Here is a 24,079-nt window from a genome sequence, read left to right as displayed (position 1 = left end):
ACATCACAGATGTTCGTGCGACATTCAGAAATAAAGAACATCACTGACTTTAAAACTACATTCACCGATAGAAAAATTCATTGACATTAATACGACATTTACTGATAGAGAACATCATTGACATTGACACAACAATCACCGATAGAAAACGTCACTGACTTTCAAACGACAATCATCGATAAAAAACATCACTGACTTTCATACGACATTCACCGATAGAAAACACCAATGACTTTCATACGAAAATCACTGGTAGAAAACATCACTGACTTTTATACGACAATCACCGATAGAAAATATCACAGATGTTTATGCGAATTAAGCAATAGAGAACATCACTGACTTTCATACGACATTCACCGATAGAAAACACCAATGACTTTCATACGAAAATCACTGGTAGAAAACATCACTGACTTTTATACGACAATCACCGATAGAAAATATCACAGATGTTTATGCGAATTAAGCAATAGAGAACATCACTACCTTTCATACGATAATCATCGATAGAAAACATCACTGACTTCCATACGACATTCAGTGATAGAGAATATCACCGACTATGCAACTACATTCACCGATAGAAAAAATCATTGACATTGATATGACATTCACTGATAGAGAACAGCATTGACATTGAAACGACAATCACCGATAGATAACATCACTGACTTTCATATGACATTCACCGATAGAAAACATTCACTGGCTTGCATACGACAATCACTGATAAAAAACATCACTGACTTTCATACGGCAATCCCCGATAGATAACATCACTGGCTTTCATACGACATTCACCTATAGGAAACATCACTGGCTTTCATACGACATTCACCGATAGAAAACATCACTGGCTTTCATACGACAATCACCGATAGAAAAAATCACTGGCTTTCATACGACAATCACCGATAGATAACATCACTGGCTTCCATACGACAATCACCGATAGATAACATCACTGGCTTTCATACGACAATCACTGATAGAAAACATCACTGACTTTTATAGACAATCATCGATAGATAACATCACTGGCTTTCATACGACATTCAGCGATAGAGAACATCACTGACTTTGAAACTACATTCACCGATAGAAAAAATCATTGACATTGATACGATATTTACTAATGGAGAACATTATTGACATTGACACGACAATCCCCGATAGAAAACACCACTGACTTTCATACGACATTCACTGATAGAAAACATCAATGACTTTCATACGACAATAACCGATAGATAACATCACTGGCTTTCATACGACAATCACCGATAGAAAACATCACTGACTGTCATACGACAATCACCGATAGATAACATCACTGGCTTTCATACGACATTAACCGATAGAAAACATCACTGACTTTCATACGACAATCACCGATAGAAGCATCACTGACTTTCATACGATAATCACTGATAGAAAACATCACTGACTTTTATATGACAATCACCGATAGAAAACATCACAGATATTCATACGACATTCAGCGATAGAGAACATCACTGACCTTCATACGACATTCAGCGATAGAGAACATCACTGACTTTGAAACTACATTCACCGATAGAAAAAATCATTGACATTGATACGATATTTACTAATGGAGAACATTATTGACATTGACACGACAATCCCCGATAGAAAACACCACTGACTTTCATACGACATTCACTGATAGAAAACATCAATGACTTTCATACGACAATAACCGATAGATAACATCACTGGCTTTCATACGACATTCACCGATAGAAAACATCACTGGCTTTCATACGACAATCACCGATAGAAAACATCACTGACTGTCATACGACAATCACCGATAGATAACATCACTGGCTTTCATACGACATTAACCGATAGAAAACATCACTGACTTTCATACGACAATCACCGATAGAAGCATCACTGACTTTCATACGATAATCACTGATAGAAAACATCACTGACTTTTATATGACAATCACCGATAGAAAACATCACAGATATTCATGCGACATTCAGCAATAGAGAACATCACTGACTTTGAAACTACATTCACCGATAGAAAAAGGTCATTGACATTGATACGACATTCACTGATAGAGAACATCATTGACATTGAAACGACAATCACCGATAGATAAAATCAATGGCTTTCATACGATATTCACCGATAGAAAACAGTTCTGACTTTCATACGGCAATCCCCGATAGATAACATCACTGACTTTCATACGATAATAATCGATAGAAAACATCACTGGCTTTCATACGACATTCACCTATAGGAAACATCACTGGCTTTCATACGACATTCACCGATAGAAAACATCACTGGCTTTCATACGACAATCACCGATAGAAAACATCACTGGCTTTCATACGACAATCACCGATAGATAACATCACTGGCTTCCATACGACAATCACCGATAGATAACATCACTGGCTTTCATACGACAATCACTGATAGAAAACATCACTGACTTTTATAGACAATCATCGATAGATAACATCACTGGCTTTCATACGACATTCAGCGATAGAGAACATCACTGACTTTGAAACTACATTCACCGATAGAAAAAATCATTGACATTGATACGATATTCACTAATGGAGAACATTATTGACATTGACACGACAATCCCCGATAGAAAACACCACTGACTTTCATACGACATTCACTGATAGAAAACATCAATGACTTTCATACGACAATAACCGATAGATAACATCACTGGCTTTCATACGACATTCACCGATAGAAAACATCACTGGCTTTCATACGACAATCACCGATAGAAAACATCACTGACTGTCATACGACAATCACCGATAGATAACATCACTGGCTTTCATACGACATTAACCGATAGAAAACATCACTGACTTTCATACGACAATCACCGATAGAAGCATCACTGACTTTCATACGATAATCACTGATAGAAAACATCACTGACTTTTATATGACAATCACCGATAGAAAACATCACAGATATTCATGCGACATTCAGCAATAGAGAACATCACTGACTTTGAAACTACATTCACCGATAGAAAAAGGTCATTGACATTGATACGACATTCACTGATAGAGAACATCATTGACATTGAAACGACAATCACCGATAGATAAAATCAATGGCTTTCATACGATATTCACCGATAGAAAACAGTTCTGACTTTCCTACGGCAATCCCCGATAGATAACATCACTGACTTTCATACGATAATAATCGATAGAAAACATCACTGGCTTTCATACGACATTCACCTATAGGAAACATCACTGGCTTTCATACGACATTCACCGATAGAAAACATCACTGGCTTTCATACGACAATCACCGATAGAAAACATCACTGGCTTTTATACGACAATCACCGATAGAAAACATCACTGGCTTTCATACGACATTCACCGCTAGAAAACATCACTGGCTTTCATACGACAATCACCGATAGATAACATCACTGGCTTCCATACGACAATCACCGATAGATAACATCACTGGCTTTCATACGACAATCACTGATAGAAAACATCACTGACTTTTATACGACAATCATCGATAGATAACATCACTGGCTTTCATACGACATTCACCTATAGAAAACATCACTGGCTTTCATACGACATTCACCTATAGAAAACATCACTGGCTTTCATACGACAATCACCGATAGATAACATCACTGACTTTCATACGACAATCACCGATAGAAAACATCACTGGCTTTCATACGACATTCACCGATAGAAAACATCACTGGCTTTCATACGACAATCACCGATAGATAACATCACTGACTTTCATACGACAATCACCGATAGATAACATGAATAACTTTGATACGACAATCACCGATAATAATACACCACAGAGTTTCATACGACATTAACCGATAGAAACCATCACTGAATATCATACGACATTCAACGATAGAAAACATCAATAACGTTGATACGAAAATCACCGATAGAAAACATCACTGACTTTGATAGGACATTCACCGATAGAAAATATCACTGACTGTCATACGACACTAACCGACAGAAAACATCACTGCATTACATACGACATTCAACGATAGAAAACATTAATGACTTTGATACGACATTCACCGATAGAAAACATCAATTACTTTGATACCTTATTCACCGATAGAAAACGTTACTGACTTTCATACGACATTCATCGATAGATAACATCACTGACTTTGATATGACATTCACCGATAGAAAACATCACTGACTTTTATGCGATAATCATCGATATAAAACATCACTGACTTCCATACGACATTCAGCGATAGAGAACATCACTGACTATGCAATTACATTCAACGATAGAAAAAATTATTGACATTGACACAACAATCACCGATAGAAAACATCACTGACTTTTATGCGACAATCATCAATAGAAAACATAACTGACTTTCAAACGAAAATCACTGATACAAAACACCAATGACTTTCATACGACATTTACCGATACAAAACATCACTGACTTTCATACGACACTAACCGATAAAAAACATCACTGAATTTCATACGACATTCAACGATAGAAAACATCACTGACTTTCATACGAAAATCATCAATAGAAAACATAACTGACTTTCAAACGACAATCACTGATACAAAACATCACTGACTTTCATACGACAATCACCGATAGAAAACATCACAGATGTTCATGCGACATTCAGCAATAAAAAACATCACTGACTTTAAAACTACATTCACCGATAGAAAAAATCATTGACATTAATACGACATTTACTGATAGAGAAAATCATTGACATTGACACAACAATCACCGATAGAAAACGTCACTGACTTTCAAACGACAATCACCGAAAAAAAACATCACTGACTTTCATACGACAATCACCGATAGAAAACACCAATGACTTTCATACGAAAATCACTGATGGAAAACATCACTGACTCTTATACGACAATCACCGATAAAAAAACATCACAGATGTTCGTGCGACATTCAGAAATAAAGAACATCACTGACTTTAAAACTACATTCACCGATAGAAAAATTCATTGACATTAATACGACATTTACTGATAGAGAACATCATTGACATTGACACAACAATCACCGATAGAAAACGTCACTGACTTTCAAACGACAATCATCGATAAAAAACATCACTGACTTTCATACGACATTCACCGATAGAAAACACCAATGACTTTCATACGAAAATCACTGGTAGAAAACATCACTGACTTTTATACGACAATCACCGATAGAAAATATCACAGATGTTTATGCGAATTAAGCAATAGAGAACATCACTGACTTTCATACGACATTCACCGATAGAAAACACCAATGACTTTCATACGAAAATCACTGGTAGAAAACATCACTGACTTTTATACGACAATCACCGATAGAAAATATCACAGATGTTTATGCGAATTAAGCAATAGAGAACATCACTACCTTTCATACGATAATCATCGATAGAAAACATCACTGACTTCCATACGACATTCAGTGATAGAGAATATCACCGACTATGCAACTACATTCACCGATAGAAAAAATCATTGACATTGATATGACATTCACTGATAGAGAACAGCATTGACATTGAAACGACAATCACCGATAGATAACATCACTGACTTTCATATGACATTCACCGATAGAAAACATTCACTGGCTTGCATACGACAATCACTGATAAAAAACATCACTGACTTTCATACGGCAATCCCCGATAGATAACATCACTGGCTTTCATACGACATTCACCTATAGGAAACATCACTGGCTTTCATACGACATTCACCGATAGAAAACATCACTGGCTTTCATACGACAATCACCGATAGAAAACATCACTGGCTTTCATACGACAATCACCGATAGATAACATCACTGGCTTCCATACGACAATCACCGATAGATAACATCACTGGCTTTCATACGACAATCACTGATAGAAAACATCACTGACTTTTATAGACAATCATCGATAGATAACATCACTGGCTTTCATACGACATTCAGCGATAGAGAACATCACTGACTTTGAAACTACATTCACCGATAGAAAAAATCATTGACATTGATACGATATTTACTAATGGAGAACATTATTGACATTGACACGACAATCCCCGATAGAAAACACCACTGACTTTCATACGACATTCACTGATAGAAAACATCAATGACTTTCATACGACAATAACCGATAGATAACATCACTGGCTTTCATACGACAATCACCGATAGAAAACATCACTGACTGTCATACGACAATCACCGATAGATAACATCACTGGCTTTCATACGACATTAACCGATAGAAAACATCACTGACTTTCATACGACAATCACCGATAGAAGCATCACTGACTTTCATACGATAATCACTGATAGAAAACATCACTGACTTTTATATGACAATCACCGATAGAAAACATCACAGATATTCATACGACATTCAGCGATAGAGAACATCACTGACCTTCATACGACATTCAGCGATAGAGAACATCACTGACTTTGAAACTACATTCACCGATAGAAAAAATCATTGACATTGATACGATATTTACTAATGGAGAACATTATTGACATTGACACGACAATCCCCGATAGAAAACACCACTGACTTTCATACGACATTCACTGATAGAAAACATCAATGACTTTCATACGACAATAACCGATAGATAACATCACTGGCTTTCATACGACATTCACCGATAGAAAACATCACTGGCTTTCATACGACAATCACCGATAGAAAACATCACTGACTGTCATACGACAATCACCGATAGATAACATCACTGGCTTTCATACGACATTAACCGATAGAAAACATCACTGACTTTCATACGACAATCACCGATAGAAGCATCACTGACTTTCATACGATAATCACTGATAGAAAACATCACTGACTTTTATATGACAATCACCGATAGAAAACATCACAGATATTCATGCGACATTCAGCAATAGAGAACATCACTGACTTTGAAACTACATTCACCGATAGAAAAAGGTCATTGACATTGATACGACATTCACTGATAGAGAACATCATTGACATTGAAACGACAATCACCGATAGATAAAATCAATGGCTTTCATACGATATTCACCGATAGAAAACAGTTCTGACTTTCATACGGCAATCCCCGATAGATAACATCACTGACTTTCATACGATAATAATCGATAGAAAACATCACTGGCTTTCATACGACATTCACCTATAGGAAACATCACTGGCTTTCATACGACATTCACCGATAGAAAACATCACTGGCTTTCATACGACAATCACCGATAGAAAACATCACTGGCTTTCATACGACAATCACCGATAGATAACATCACTGGCTTCCATACGACAATCACCGATAGATAACATCACTGGCTTTCATACGACAATCACTGATAGAAAACATCACTGACTTTTATAGACAATCATCGATAGATAACATCACTGGCTTTCATACGACATTCAGCGATAGAGAACATCACTGACTTTGAAACTACATTCACCGATAGAAAAAATCATTGACATTGATACGATATTCACTAATGGAGAACATTATTGACATTGACACGACAATCCCCGATAGAAAACACCACTGACTTTCATACGACATTCACTGATAGAAAACATCAATGACTTTCATACGACAATAACCGATAGATAACATCACTGGCTTTCATACGACATTCACCGATAGAAAACATCACTGGCTTTCATACGACAATCACCGATAGAAAACATCACTGACTGTCATACGACAATCACCGATAGATAACATCACTGGCTTTCATACGACATTAACCGATAGAAAACATCACTGACTTTCATACGACAATCACCGATAGAAGCATCACTGACTTTCATACGATAATCACTGATAGAAAACATCACTGACTTTTATATGACAATCACCGATAGAAAACATCACAGATATTCATGCGACATTCAGCAATAGAGAACATCACTGACTTTGAAACTACATTCACCGATAGAAAAAGGTCATTGACATTGATACGACATTCACTGATAGAGAACATCATTGACATTGAAACGACAATCACCGATAGATAAAATCAATGGCTTTCATACGATATTCACCGATAGAAAACAGTTCTGACTTTCATACGGCAATCCCCGATAGATAACATCACTGACTTTCATACGATAATAATCGATAGAAAACATCACTGGCTTTCATACGACATTCACCTATAGGAAACATCACTGGCTTTCATACGACATTCACCGATAGAAAACATCACTGGCTTTCATACGACAATCACCGATAGAAAACATCACTGGCTTTTATACGACAATCACCGATAGAAAACATCACTGGCTTTCATACGACATTCACCGCTAGAAAACATCACTGGCTTTCATACGACAATCACCGATAGATAACATCACTGGCTTCCATACGACAATCACCGATAGGTAACATCACTGGCTTTCATACGACAATCACTGATAGAAAACATCACTGACTTTTATACGACAATCATCGATAGATAACATCACTGGCTTTCATACGACATTCACCTATAGAAAACATCACTGGCTTTCATACGACATTCACCTATAGAAAACATCACTGGCTTTTATACGACAATCACCGATAGATAACATCACTGACTTTCATACGACAATCACCGATAGAAAACATCACTGGCTTTCATACGACATTCACCGATAGAAAACATCACTGGCTTTCATACGACAATCACCGATAGATAACATCACTGACTTTCATACGACAATCACCGATAGATAACATGAATAACTTTGATACGACAATCACCGATAATAATACACCACAGAGTTTCATACGACATTAACCGATAGAAACCATCACTGAATATCATACGACATTCAACGATAGAAAACATCAATAACGTTGATACGAAAATCACCGATAGAAAACATCACTGACTTTGATAGGACATTCACCGATAGAAAATATCACTGACTGTCATACGACACTAACCGACAGAAAACATCACTGCATTACATACGACATTCAACGATAGAAAACATTAATGACTTTGATACGACATTCACCGATAGAAAACATCAATTACTTTGATACCTTATTCACCGATAGAAAACGTTACTGACTTTCATACGACATTCATCGATAGATAACATCACTGACTTTGATATGACATTCACCGATAGAAAACATCACTGACTTTTATGCGATAATCATCGATATAAAACATCACTGACTTCCATACGACATTCAGCGATAGAGAACATCACTGACTATGCAATTACATTCAACGATAGAAAAAATTATTGACATTGACACAACAATCACCGATAGAAAACATCACTGACTTTTATGCGACAATCATCAATAGAAAACATAACTGACTTTCAAACGAAAATCACTGATACAAAACACCAATGACTTTCATACGACATTTACCGATACAAAACATCACTGACTTTCATACGACACTAACCGATAAAAAACATCACTGAATTTCATACGACATTCAACGATAGAAAACATCACTGACTTTCATACGAAAATCATCAATAGAAAACATAACTGACTTTCAAACGACAATCACTGATACAAAACATCACTGACTTTAAAACTACATTCACCGATAGAAAAAATCATTGACATTAATACGACATTTACTGATAGAGAAAATCATTGACATTGACACAACAATCACCGATAGAAAACATCACTGACTTTCAAACGACAATCACCGAAAAAAAACATCACTGACTTTCATACGACATTCACCGATAGAAAACACCAATGACTTTCATACGAAAATCACTGATGGAAAACATCACTGACTCTTATACGACAATCACCGATAAAAAAACATCACAGATGTTCGTGCGACATTCAGAAATAAAGAACATCACTGACTTTAAAACTACATTCACCGATAGAAAAATTCATTGACATTAATACGACATTTACTGATAGAGAACATCATTGACATTGACACAACAATCACCGATAGAAAACGTCACTGACTTTCAAACGACAATCATCGATAAAAAACATCACTGACTTTCATACGACATTCACCGATAGAAAACACCAATGACTTTCATACGAAAATCACTGGTAGAAAACATCACTGACTTTTATACGACAATCACCGATAGAAAATATCACAGATGTTTATGCGAATTAAGCAATAGAGAACATCACTGACTTTCATACGACATTCACCGATAGAAAACACCAATGACTTTCATACGAAAATCACTGGTAGAAAACATCACTGACTTTTATACGACAATCACCGATAGAAAATATCACAGATGTTTATGCGAATTAAGCAATAGAGAACATCACTACCTTTCATACGATAATCATCGATAGAAAACATCACTGACTTCCATACGACATTCAGTGATAGAGAATATCACCGACTATGCAACTACATTCACCGATAGAAAAAATCATTGACATTGATATGACATTCACTGATAGAGAACAGCATTGACATTGAAACGACAATCACCGATAGATAACATCACTGACTTTCATATGACATTCACCGATAGAAAACATTCACTGGCTTGCATACGACAATCACTGATAAAAAACATCACTGACTTTCATACGGCAATCCCCGATAGATAACATCACTGGCTTTCATACGACATTCACCGATAGAAAACATCACTGACTTCCATACGACATTCAGTGATAGAGAATATCACCGACTATGCAACTACATTCACCGATAGAAAAAATCATTGACATTGATATGACATTCACTGATAGAGAACATCATTGACATTGAAAAGACAATCAGCGATAGATAACATCACTGACTTTCATATGACATTCACCGATAGAAAACATCTCTGGCTTGCATACGACAATCACTGATAAAAAACATCACTGACTTTCATACGGCAATCCCCGATAGATAACATCACTGGCTTTCATACGACATTCACCGATAGAAAACATCACTGGCTTTCATACGACAATCACTGATTAAAAACATCACTGACTTTTATACGACAATTACCGATAGATAACATCACTGGCTTTCATACGACAAAACCGATAGAAAACATTACTGACTTTCATACGACTATCATCGAAAGATAACGTCACTGGCTTTCATATGATATTCACTGATAGAAAACATCAATGACTTTGATACGACAATCACCGATTAAAAACACCACTGACTTTCATACGACACTAACCGATAGAAAACATCTATGACTTTGATACGACATTCACCGAAAGAAAACATCAATGACTTTGATACGACAATCACCGATAGAAAACATCACTGACTGTCATAAGACACTAACCGATAGAGAAAACATCACTGAATTTCATACGACATTCAACGATAGAAAACATCAATGACTTTGATACGAAAATCACCGACAGGAAAAATGAATGACTTTGATACGAAATTCCCCGATAGAAAATATCACTGACTCTCATACGACACTAACTGATAGAAAACATCACTGAATTTCATACGACACTCACCGATAGAAAACATCATTGACATTGACACGACATTCTCCGATAGAAAACATCATTAATATTGACACGACATTCACTGATAGAAAACATCATCGAAATTGACACGACATTCACCGATAAAAATCATCACTGACTTTCATACGACATTAATCGATAGAAAACATCACTGAATTTCATACGACACTCACCGATAGAAAACATCAATGACTTTGATACGACATTCACCGATCGAAAACATATTTGACAATGACACGATACCCACCGATAGAAAACATAATTGACATTGACACGACATTCACCGATAGAAAACATCATTGACATTGACACGACATTCACCGATCGAAAACATAATTGACAATGACACGATACCCACCTATAGAAAACATCATTGACATTGACTCGACATTCACAATAGAAAACATCACTGTCTTTCACACGACATTCACCGATAGAAAACATCAATGACTTTGATACGACATTCACCGATAGAAAACTGGATTTGCTTTGACGCGACATTCACCTATAGAAAACATCATTGCTTTTCACACGACATTCATCGATAGAAAACATAACTGACTTTCACACGACATTCACCGATAAAAAACATCACTAAATTTCATACGACATTCACCGATAGAAATTATCAATGAATTTGATACGATATTAACCGATAGAAAACTCGATTTACTTTGACACGACATTCACCTATAGAAAACATCAATGACTCTGATACGACATTCACCGATAGAAAACATCATTGCTTTTCACACGACATTCACCGATAGAAAACTTCATTGACATTGACACGACATCCACCGATAGAAAACATTAAAGACATTAACACGACATTCGCCGATAGAAAACATCATTGACATTTACACGACATTCATCGATCGAAAACATAATTGACAATAACACGATATCCACCGATAGAATTTATCATTGACATTGACACGACATTCACCGATAGAAAACATCGCTGACTTTCACACGACATTCACCGATAGAAAACACCAATGACTTTGATACGACATTCACCGATAGAAAACTCGATTTACTTTGACATGACATTCATCTATAGAAAACATCAATGACTCTGATACAACATTCACCGATAGAAAACATCATTGCTTTTCACACGACATTCACCGATAGAAAACATAACTGACTTTCACACGACATTCACCGATAGAAAACATCTGACTTTCACACGACATTCACCGATAGAAAACATCAATGACTTTGATACGACATTCACCGATAGAAAACTCGATTCACTTTGACATGACATTCATCTATAGAAAACATCAATGACTCTGATACGACATTCACCGATAGAAAACATCATTGCTTTTCACACGACATTCACCGATAGAAAACATAACTGACTTTCACACGACATTCACCGATAGAAAACATCACTGACTTTCACACGACATTCACCGATAGAAAATATCATTGACTTTGATATGACATTCACCAATAGAAAACATCACAGACTTTAATACGACATTCACCGATATAATACATCACTGACTTTCACATGACAATCACCAATAGAAAACAGCACTGACTTTCATACGACAATCACTGATAGAAAACATCCCTGACATTCACACCGCATTCACCGATAGAAAATATTTCTGACCTTCAGACGACATTCACCGATAGAAAACATCATTGACTTTGACACGACATTCACCGATAGAAAACATCATTGGCCCTGAAATAAATCATACAAATGAAATATTCAACGCATTATTTTTTAATTTGACTAGGACCTGTGGCAGGACAATGGGGCGAATGGGGAGCATGGGGATCGTGTACAATGCCTCCTGGTTCTGCCACTTACGGAACTGGTACCTATAATCATACAAGAAGATGTGATAATCCAGTAAATATTTGTGGTGGCGATTTTTGCGTAGGAGTAAATCAGACTGACGGAAATTGCAGAGGTAAGTTGAGTTTTTGAAAAGATATATCCTACCGTAGTCTAAAATCAGTCATAATGTTCGTTCGGTATTTGAGTGTGAACTTATCACATGGAAAAACTCCGCATTGACGTCACTACGCTAATATCAGCGTTCGAGTTTAGTACAGTTTACGTTTTTTCTACTCTTCTAAATAAAATAAAATAAAATAAAACATAAATTTCTAAAGATATGTTTTCATTGTTATTCAAAAGTATTGTACAAAAACGCCTTTTTCTAATGGCCATTTCAAACCTGACTTCTGAATGCCTAAAACATTTCAGAACTTCAAAAAATCCCACTTTCGTCCTCCATTGCTTTGTGTACATTTAATTCAGCATCATCAATCTTAGTGGCAGACAAAAAAGGTCAATCAAATCGTATTTTTATGAAGTTTAAAATGACAAGCACCTCACGTCTTCCGGGATTTTCCCGTGAAAAAAAACCAATCCAAAATGAAAGGAAAACTATTTGAAAAAACGATGTGCATGCCATATTTTGTTTTCAGGAATATATAGTAGGTTAATAAAACACGAATAACTTTTATTTTTCATAGAAAAAAAAATGATTCAATATAAAAAGATCAATGTTCTGACCATCATGTCCGTAGGTAAATATTCATAAAAATTGTATTGATGTCGAATGTCATGACTAAAATGGATGTTTCCTGTAGACTGAAAAAAATCCTCTAATTGACAATAAAACAATTAAATGGGTGGAACGATGATATGCAACACGTGGTTTTGACGGCATTGGAATTTGTAAACACACAGTGTCAGCAGCTTATGTATGGAACAACATCAAACATTGAGTGACTGAGAAATAATTATGAGTAACCTAGCTTGACAATACAGGGTAATAAAAAATCAAAGCTAAGTCTACCGAAAAAATAAGAAAAAAATTTCAATAAGTGAACGACTTACCAACATACCAGGATAATTCGAGTAAAACTAAGAATAGAAATGAGGAATATGTCAAAGAAACAACAATCCGACCATAGAGCAGACAACAGCCGAAGGCCACCAATGGGTCTTCAATGCAGCGAGAAACTCCCGCACCCGGAGGCGACCCTCAGGTGGCTTCTAAACAAATGTGTATATTAGTTCAGTGATAATGGACGTCATACTAAACTCTGAATTATACACAAGAAACTAAAATTAAAAATCATACAAGACTAACAAAGACCAGAGGCTCCTGACTTGGGAAAGGTGTAAATATATGGCGGGCTTAAACATGTTTTTTTTTTAATCTCAACCCTGCCCCTATTTCTATAGCCAATGTACAAAAAGAAACGCGCAGTAATACGCACAGTAAAACTCATGAGAAGTCCGAGTCCGATGTCAGAAGAGGTTTCAAAAGACAATAAACAAAATGAACAAGATTAGATTAATAAAATGTTATAACAAATATCTACGTAAGTTTATAAACAAAGTAAAAAGAGACTTTTTAAATTCAGTCGCATCCAATTGATTAACATTCATGTAAGGTAATGATCTCTTGGTGTCCTTTTCCTCGGAGTTCATTATTTTTGTCATTTACTTTTAAGGAATATAAAACTACTAAAATCAGTCGTCAGAAATTACAAAAAAAAAAAAAGAATATAAATAAAATTCAAATGCTTTGTGCGCATCAACCATAGACTATTATTCTAGCATACATTAATACGCATGATCATGTCGTTTATATTGAAGAATCTTTAATTCGTAAATATTACATTTGTAAGTAGCAAAATTCCAGCAGCACTTTCATACGGGGTATATAACTCCCAATTGATACGATTTTCCCATCACGAGTTGTTTGACCGTTATGGAATAGCGGCTTCACAAATGATATAGAATATGTTCCTTACGTCGTAACTATCAATTCTCTTCCCTTTCATGAATGTTGACCTACCGAATTAGACTATTTACCGGATTTGTTATAACATGAGCAACACAACGGGTGCCACATATGGAGCAGGATCTGCTAACCCTTCCGGAGCACCTGAGATCACCCCTAGTTTTTGGTTGGGTTCGTGTTGCTTATTTTTTAGTTTTCTATGTTCTGTAATGTGTTCTTTTGTTTATCTGTTTGTCTTCTTTCATTTTTAGCCAAGCGTTGTCAGTTTTTTTTTTCGATTTATGAGTTTTACTGTCCCTCTGCTATCTTTAGTCCCTCTTGTACAAATTATTTGAAAAAATATCAAAGAACCAAGATCTGGAAAGCAATGTGTCTGTCTCTTGAAATTTAAAAACAAAATCGCATTACACTTAAACATATTAAATAATGATTAAAGTGTGAGTAAATACGATTAAAACATTGTGTCGTCTTTATGATAATGCACATTGAATTTAATATGACAACAGGATATCGCTACAGATACATTCATCTCACGTGACAACTACTCGATTGGACAAGTCAAGAATACATTATCTCTTTATCTCAGTCAACTGTTTGTTTTGTCAATGTCTTCAGTTTACTTTATCATTTGCAAAGGTGAAGCCATTTTAAACATTTTGATGATCTCACAGTTCATTTAAACAAATTAATTATTTTTTTTCAGTTGTACCTCCATGTCTAACATACCAAATGTTTAGCGACAAATTTCTAAAAATAGAAAATGCTATGTCCATTTATACCTCAGCACAGGTGGATATATACCTTCTCACGAAAAACAAGTGTACCACAGCAACTATAATTCATACTTACTTTGAGTTATACAAGGTAATAAACATTACTGCTAATACAGAAGTACAGGTTGGAGAAAAAGAGTCAGGCGTTAAGTTCAAGTTTAACCCAGGAGAACATGAAATAGGATACTATCGTTTGTATGCAAGAATAGGATATCCTGCAAGCATGACACACTGGATGGAAGAATCAATGTATGTGAAAATAGAACAACCCCCACCTCATGCATTTATTAAAGGTGGAGCCGGTAGGACTATTGGTCAAGGACTCTCAGACTTTGACGCTCGTTCTGTGTCGTATAGTTTAACTAGAGGCCCCGGTGATCCTTCTGGGATAATATTTTCCTGGAGATGTCTCAATTTTGTAACACATGATATTTATAATCTACTGCAGTTTAATATTGACCCAGTATTAGCGTTTAAGGATACAGGTGACTATAAAAAGAAATGGTACGAAACTAATTTTGTTTCGTATATAGAAAACAAAGTCGCATTCATCGATGGCTCTACACTTGACCCCGTTGTCAAAAGCCTAAAGAATTCTAATTCTCGCTGTATGTATGGAAGTGAGTTTTACGTCAAGGTTGAACCTAATAAATATCCTCCAGCGAAAAAAAAGAGGAAAGGCAATCAAAAAGAAACAAACACAACTGCACATGACATCACTACACCGAGCTCAACTGCACCGGACATCACTACACCGGACACAACTGCAATGGAGACAACAACACCGGACACAACTACGCCACTTCCACCTTATAAATGGATACCTTTGACAAGATTTTTTGATATTGACTTCATGTATGAAATGCAGTCAAAACCTAAATCTGAATTGAAAGACACACAGTATGTCCTTCCTTTTCCAGGAAATAACACGCTTGTTTTAAACGAAATGCTAGAATTTCTGAATGATTTATATGGTGCAGAGTATGATGATTTTCTGCAGGATACAGACGACTTTTTTGAAAGGTTATCAGATAGCTCATTGACTCTCGATAGTTTGTATAAACTAAATGATCTTACCGGGTTGCCTGATAGTGCGAATGATACATTTTTTGATGATCTATTTGAATGGCTGCAAAATGCAAATGTATCGAAAGAATTTGCATTTGCACTGCGGGATTTGTTAAATAGCTTTGAATTTGTCCAGTCTTACGTGAGCAGTGCAACAGGATTAGTAGATTTGATAGGAATTGATGGTTACTTCAAACTCATCATTGATGAATCGGGAAAATGTTTGATGAATTATCTGGGAGATATCTTTGACGGGTTTACTAAGATTAACTCATTTGATTGGAATAGAATGAAAAATCAAGAAAAGTATTACTTGAACTGGCTAGAGATAGAACTTTTCAACTCTAGTGCTTGTAAACTGTTCAACGGAATCGAAGATGGAACCGGAAGTCTGACTGTTACATCTCAAGATGTCTCAGAGGGAAGGGGATTTTTAGTGTATTTAAGAGTAGAATTTGAGGAGTCTATAAGTTACTTTATACAACATGCGCAATCAGGTATAGGAAATCCGCCAATCCTGGATATAGAGTAAGTAAAGTTCTCAGTTCTAGTTAAAACAATATTATTACTCGAAAAGAATAATTTAATGTAAAGAGTGAACTAAAAGATCTTATAAAGGTACTTGTATCCCAGTAATGTTCACGTAACACCCTTTCCGATTTCATTAGGCAAATTTGACCTTAGGAAAACTTTTGCCGTTATTTTAATATCCTTTTTGTCAAATCACTCTCTACACATTTACGAGCTTGAAAATTCTTTCTATTGCAATATTTCAGTCGAACTTCAATCCAGAAAAGAGTTAAATTTTCCTTTGGATATGGTCCGTTACATTTTCTAATTACTTCATAAGGTCATGAATCTTTGTGTAATTAATTTAAGAATGTTTGTTTGCTATAAAGCTACTGAATTACTTGGGGTACAAAATAAAGGCAACAGTAGTATACCGCTGTTCAACAGTAGCTATATATATAGTATACCGCTGTTTAATGTAAAGAGTTTCCATTACATAGGACCTTTTGGTGAGGATATTTATTGGGGATATTGAATTATTTCGGTTTTATTTCATTTTTGAGGTCATTTTATGTGTCTCTGTCTTTTAAATAACGTTGTTGTTACTATATAATGTATCATTTTATAACACTAAAGAGATATGGTATGATTGCCAAATAGAAAACTATCTACTAAATTTCAAATAAAATTGATGTAACTATTTATAATCGACTATACGGCCTTCAACAAGGAGAAAACTCAATACCGTATAGTCAGATTAAAACACTGACATGACATTACGAAACAATTCAATTGATAAAACTAGCGGCCTAGTTTATAACAAAACAATTTATGAAAACAACAATAGCAGACATGAACTAACGACAATCACTGACCTTCAGGCTCCTGCCATAGGACAGATAATACCCAATAAAGCGGGGTTAAACATTTTTTTACGGTGCTTATCCCCCTCCCTGGATTAGTGGTAAAACAGTACAAGATAAGAAAATTTACGGTGCCAATCCTCCCTCCCTGGTGTAGTGGTATTACAATACAAGATGAAAAGAAAACAATTCAAAGGACTCAAACCATTAGACCGATAATAGAAATCTTACAAAAACCCATACCGAACGTGGCGGTGTATATTAACATGCACAAAAAATTAGACACACAGCAATAGCTGAAAGCTAGTTTAAAGCAAAAAAACAAATATTAAATAAATCATATAAAGATGTACATGTATGTAAGACTAAAATACCAATCAGTAACATGTCCAACATTCAATGGAATATGATGTTGTTATCCATTCGTTTGATGTGTTTGAGCTTTTGATGTTGTTATTTGATTCAGGACTTTCAGTTTTGAATTTTTCCTCGGAGTTCAGTATTTTTGTGATTATGCTTTTTTTTTTTATTGAGAACGGACATAAAACAGATAAAAAAATCGTTGTTCATGTTCTTTATCGTGAATTAAAATCATCGACTACCGACTAGTTCGTATGTGTACTTTCTTGCAGATGCAGATTAAACTGCATGAAGAAGACTGCTCTGACTTCTATAATGTCGCTAAAGGTTACATGTCCATTTTGTACGTATGAACAACAAAAAGGATTTAAATTTTGGTGGAAAGTAAAAGATTTTGATATATTTAGCAGGAAGGCAACAACAAATAATAACTGGGAATCTTGGATGTTATCTGGTAATTTTTTCGCTAATTCTATGCATATATAAACATTAAACAATAAGTTATACTATTTAGTATCAACCTTGTAAAATCTTTAGTATAAAGCAACCTATTTCATACAGTTAAACTGAATCAAACGTTCCAATGAGTTGGTGGTATACTGTTTTTGTCTCACCTGTCCGCCTATCATCTAATATATTCGTTCGTTCTCCCGTTCGAAACTTTTGCTGCATATTTCTTTGCTACCTAACTGTGCCTAAAAATATATTTGATATAATAATGGTGAGTTGAAATTTGAAAGTCGTTTATTACTCTGCAATACAGTCACTTCTTGTCAGATTACACTTTTATTTAATTCCTCGGACAGTCACTTATCTATCAATGACTTTTGATGATATCCGTCGAACAGTCAGTGCTTGTTAGACGACACGTTGGTGAAATTCGCCAGACAATCACTTCTTGTTATATACCACTTTGCTTTAATCCGTCTGACAATCATTTTTCAATAGATGACACATTGGTTAAATCAGTCGGTCAGTCACTTCTTGTAAGATAACACTTTGCCCTAATCCGTCTGACAATAATTTTTCAATAGATGACACATTGGTTAAATCAGTCGGTCAGGCGCTTCTTGTTAGATAACATTTTGCTTTAATCCGTCTGATAATCCTTTTTCAATAGATAACATATGGATTTAATCAGTCGGCCAATCACTTCTTGTTGATAACAATTTTCTTTAATCCTGACAATCACTTTTTAATAGATGAATTTATAAATTTATCAATTGTGATGCTTTATTACATGGCAAACTCAGAGTTGGAAACCAATTCATTTGTTATGCAAGCCAATGTTTTGAATGCTAGCGCTGGATACCTTATTGAAGCTCATATGGAACTTGCAACAGGGGAGACAAGCATTGGTATTTGGCTCGTCAATACAAACATACTGCCGTATGGAGGGTCTTGTGAGATTGAAGATTCAATATGGGGTAAGTTGTCTCAGATGTGTTTTCTTACTGAACGCGTTTTTTTAAAACTTTTAATTTTTGGTAGATTTGGTTCATTTTTTTTTTAATTCTTTATGAACTATTAAAGGCAATTTCATCATCAGTCATATCATACTTTCTATGAAAGATATAAAGTTGAGATCATTCCTTTGAAAGTTTTAGAGAAACCATCAAGAGATCAAGAGATTGTTGACGAAATATATGTTTCAAAGATGGCAGCTTTTCTAACCTCAATTCCAACCTCTTCCCCCAGAATGTGACATCACCAAAACAGACTAAATACCAACTTTGAACGTTATATGAGGATTTGGAATCTTTTCGGGGAGGAGTATCTTCGGACAGTATAAGACATATCTGATGAGCGTCCTATATGACAGTCTTAAAGTTTCTCATAATATATGAAAACAAACTGATGTCTATAGCTAGTTTCATGAATGAATGAATGCGTCTTACTTTAAGCTTGGGATTTATGACAATATTTTATATTTTCCGTTTTAGGAGAAAAGAAAGTAACAACAAATGGATGGAACGACGAAGGGTTCCGAACATCAACCGATACCAGCTATGACTGGAAAGAACAGTTGAATTATCGAATAGTGCAGACAAATTCCGAAGGAAAAGAGACTATGTTGTATTATGGTTGTAAGTTGTAAATACTTTAAAACAAATCGAATTATGTCGTTGAATAAAAACTTAAATGCTCAACTTAAAAGATAAGACAGTAGTTTTACTTGAGGTTCTACAAAAAGATAGACGTCACCTGGAATAAACGCAATTGCAGTTTCAAAATTGTCGACAACTAATGGCAACAGTAGTATACCGATGTTCGAAATTCCTAAATCGACAGAGAAAAAAAATCCGGGTAACAAACTAAAACTTAGGGAAACGTATCAAATATAAGAGAACTAAGACACAACAGAAACACATCATTAAAATGTAACATGCGGTTTCATTTTTACATAATGGTAAATAAGTCTCGTTTCTTAAATTAAACAAAACATTTATATGTTAATCAACGTTTTACTAAAACATGTTAAATTAGAATGATTTTTGCGAACTGAATGAGTCAGACCAATAATTTAACAGGTGATTCCGTTGTTTTAATCTTCTATTTCACATCGTTCATGTTGTTTTCCATTAATTATATAAAATCTAAATTATCGAGACGGAGACCATACAAAAGCAATATCAACTAATGAAAAACTTAGGCATGTAAACAGACCAAAACAAGGTCGAATTGCTGCTTACAATGTCATACAGTCGATTATGATTATCTTTTCTTTTTTTACCAAATTGAACCAAATTTGTCGAGATAATAAAAATTCCCTCTTCGAAGAGTTGGAGTATTCAGTTTAACACCTGTCCGTCCATCTTTCCATTATATTCTCGTCGATCTTTCCATTATATTCTCGTCGATCTTTTAATAGCAACAACAAATACATAGATTTTGTTAACAGAACACGGAAATAAAGATGCGATCTAGATGAACTAACCGATCCGATTCCATCAATAAACTTATTCTAAAAAGTAACCTACTTCAATCAGACCTTAAATATGTTCGTATTATAAGTCATATAAATAATATTATCAGTCAATAAAAAATAAATAAATAATTGTTATATTAATACATATATGCACATTCATGACTATCTGTCGACAACTGTTTTTGGCGTTTCACAAATGATGTTTTTCTCTGACTGATTATGCCGTCTTTAGATGACTAAATCCATTGGATGTTTGCTGTGTACTGATTGATTGTTCAATCTTAGATGCTTGATTATTTTATTAGTTGCTATTGGTTTTAAACTAGCAGTCAGTAACTACGAGTACTCTCAGATCTGTACGTAGTGTCTGTTATTCTACCGGGGCATCGGATTGTATAATTACTCTTCCACGCCAAGTATGTTTTTTTGTTATTTATTTTTTTGCTTTGTATCGATTTGATGAGTTAATCCCTTTTGTTTGTCTATAGGTTGTATTGTTACAACACTTTTCCAGGATGGTGGATGTTGTTAACTCCTGCTTGCATGCATAAACCTGCAACAATCTATTGAAGGCCGCACAGCTACGTCTGTGTAATTTGGTCTTGTGTGGAGAGTTTTCTCCATTTTCTGTAATTTGGAATTTTGTGACTTCGGTTCGTCGAGTACATGTTAACCAAAAACTTACAAAACTTATATATTCTAAACATACTGAACATATTCATTTTCTTGGAATCTACAAATATAAGCTTCCGGTGTTATATGACTTTATATCAGCATGATATACTATGTGATTCCCTTTCAGATCATCATCCATCCACTGTCTGTAAACTGAATATTTATTTAATGATTAACAGATGGCCGCGTATGAAATTTGCGTCAGAATTATCTACGAAACTGCAAATAAGAGCATCTGAAAATTTGTTTTGAGTCTTCTTGTGGACATACTTATAATTTCAATATTTTGCTTTTTTTAAATGTTTAAATAAAAAAAAAATAAACCTTGTATATGTATTGTGCTCCTCGAAGCTAATGTCCCTTGATTTTATAATTACAGCAGAGGAAGATAATTACATCAAAGTAAAGCCTGGTATTGAGACAGATAATTATCATGTTACAATAAAGATACAGATCTATGATATCTTTATCGATTATACAGAATGTACCAAACATATCGGACAGGTATGTAATCGATTATACAGAATTAATAAAAAATATTGTTCAGGTATGTTATCGATTATACAGAATGAATTTATCATATCGGACAGGTATGTAATCGATTATACAGAATGAACCAAATATATCGGACAGGTATGTTATCGATTATACAGAATGTAATAAACATATCGGACTGGTATGTTATCGATTGTACAGAATGTACCAATCATATCGGACAGGTATGTAATGGATTATACATAATTTACCAAATATATCGGACATACAGGATGTAATAAACATATCGAACAGGTATGTTATCGATTGTACAGACTGATGTACCAATCACATCGGACAGGTATGTTATCGTTTATACAAAATGTAACAAACAAATCTGTAAGGTATGTATCGATAACATAGAATGTAAAAAACATATCGAACAGGTATGTTATCGATGACACAGAATGTACCAAACATATCGGACAGGTATGTTATTGATTATTCAGAAAGTAATAAACATATCTGACAGATATGCATCGATTATACAGAATGTACCAAACATATCAGACAGGTATTGACATTCAGAAATAATCACAATGTCGGACAGGTATGTACACGTTCATACTTCTTCTGGAAAGGGATGTTTGTATATAACAATTTACAAAAATGTTCAAATTAAGTGTTAACTCGAAATAATTTTAAAAATAGAAATACATGTGATATATCGGAAAGGTATTTTATTTGGATTAGCTTAACAAAATGATAAGAAACACAACTAATACTGAGACACGTTTCAGATTCTACCCACTTATACCACATCAGACCAAAGTAGTGTATCGTCATTCTTACATTCCTCGGCTGGTAGCTTGGAGTATTACTGGAAAACAGGGAATGTAAAACAAGTAGCTATGAATGCAGAGGTAGCCGGAACACCTGTCGCAGATTTGGTATGTTAATTTTATTACGTCCGTGACCTGTTTGATTGGGTTTACTTTTTTTCATACTAAGATTTTATCGGAAAATTTTTAATTTCCCGTCCGTATAGAATTT

The 24,079-nt window shown here is 34.9% G+C and overlaps 1 protein-coding gene across 1 annotated transcript in view; it reads left to right on the top strand.

The window, feature by feature from the left end:
• LOC143046286 (uncharacterized) overlaps nt 1–24,079 on the top strand; it is a 54,744-nt gene that overhangs the window by 8,872 nt on the left and 21,793 nt on the right. Inside the window, exons 3-9 of the mRNA XM_076219378.1 lie at nt 13,344–13,520; nt 16,078–17,743; nt 19,221–19,402; nt 20,202–20,375; nt 20,892–21,035; nt 22,932–23,056; nt 23,827–23,976. Of these exons, the coding sequence (XP_076075493.1) occupies nt 13,344–13,520; nt 16,078–17,743; nt 19,221–19,402; nt 20,202–20,375; nt 20,892–21,035; nt 22,932–23,056; nt 23,827–23,976 (2,618 nt within the window). The remainder of the gene's footprint in view (nt 1–13,343; nt 13,521–16,077; nt 17,744–19,220; nt 19,403–20,201; nt 20,376–20,891; nt 21,036–22,931; nt 23,057–23,826; nt 23,977–24,079) is intronic.

The sequence above is a fragment of the Mytilus galloprovincialis genome, chromosome 9, assembly GCF_965363235.1.
Source record: "Mytilus galloprovincialis chromosome 9, xbMytGall1.hap1.1, whole genome shotgun sequence".
Classification (NCBI taxonomy): domain Eukaryota; kingdom Metazoa; phylum Mollusca; class Bivalvia; order Mytilida; family Mytilidae; genus Mytilus; species Mytilus galloprovincialis.
The sequence above is the reverse complement of the archived record's forward strand: the minus strand, read 5'-3'. Positions and strand labels throughout refer to the sequence as shown.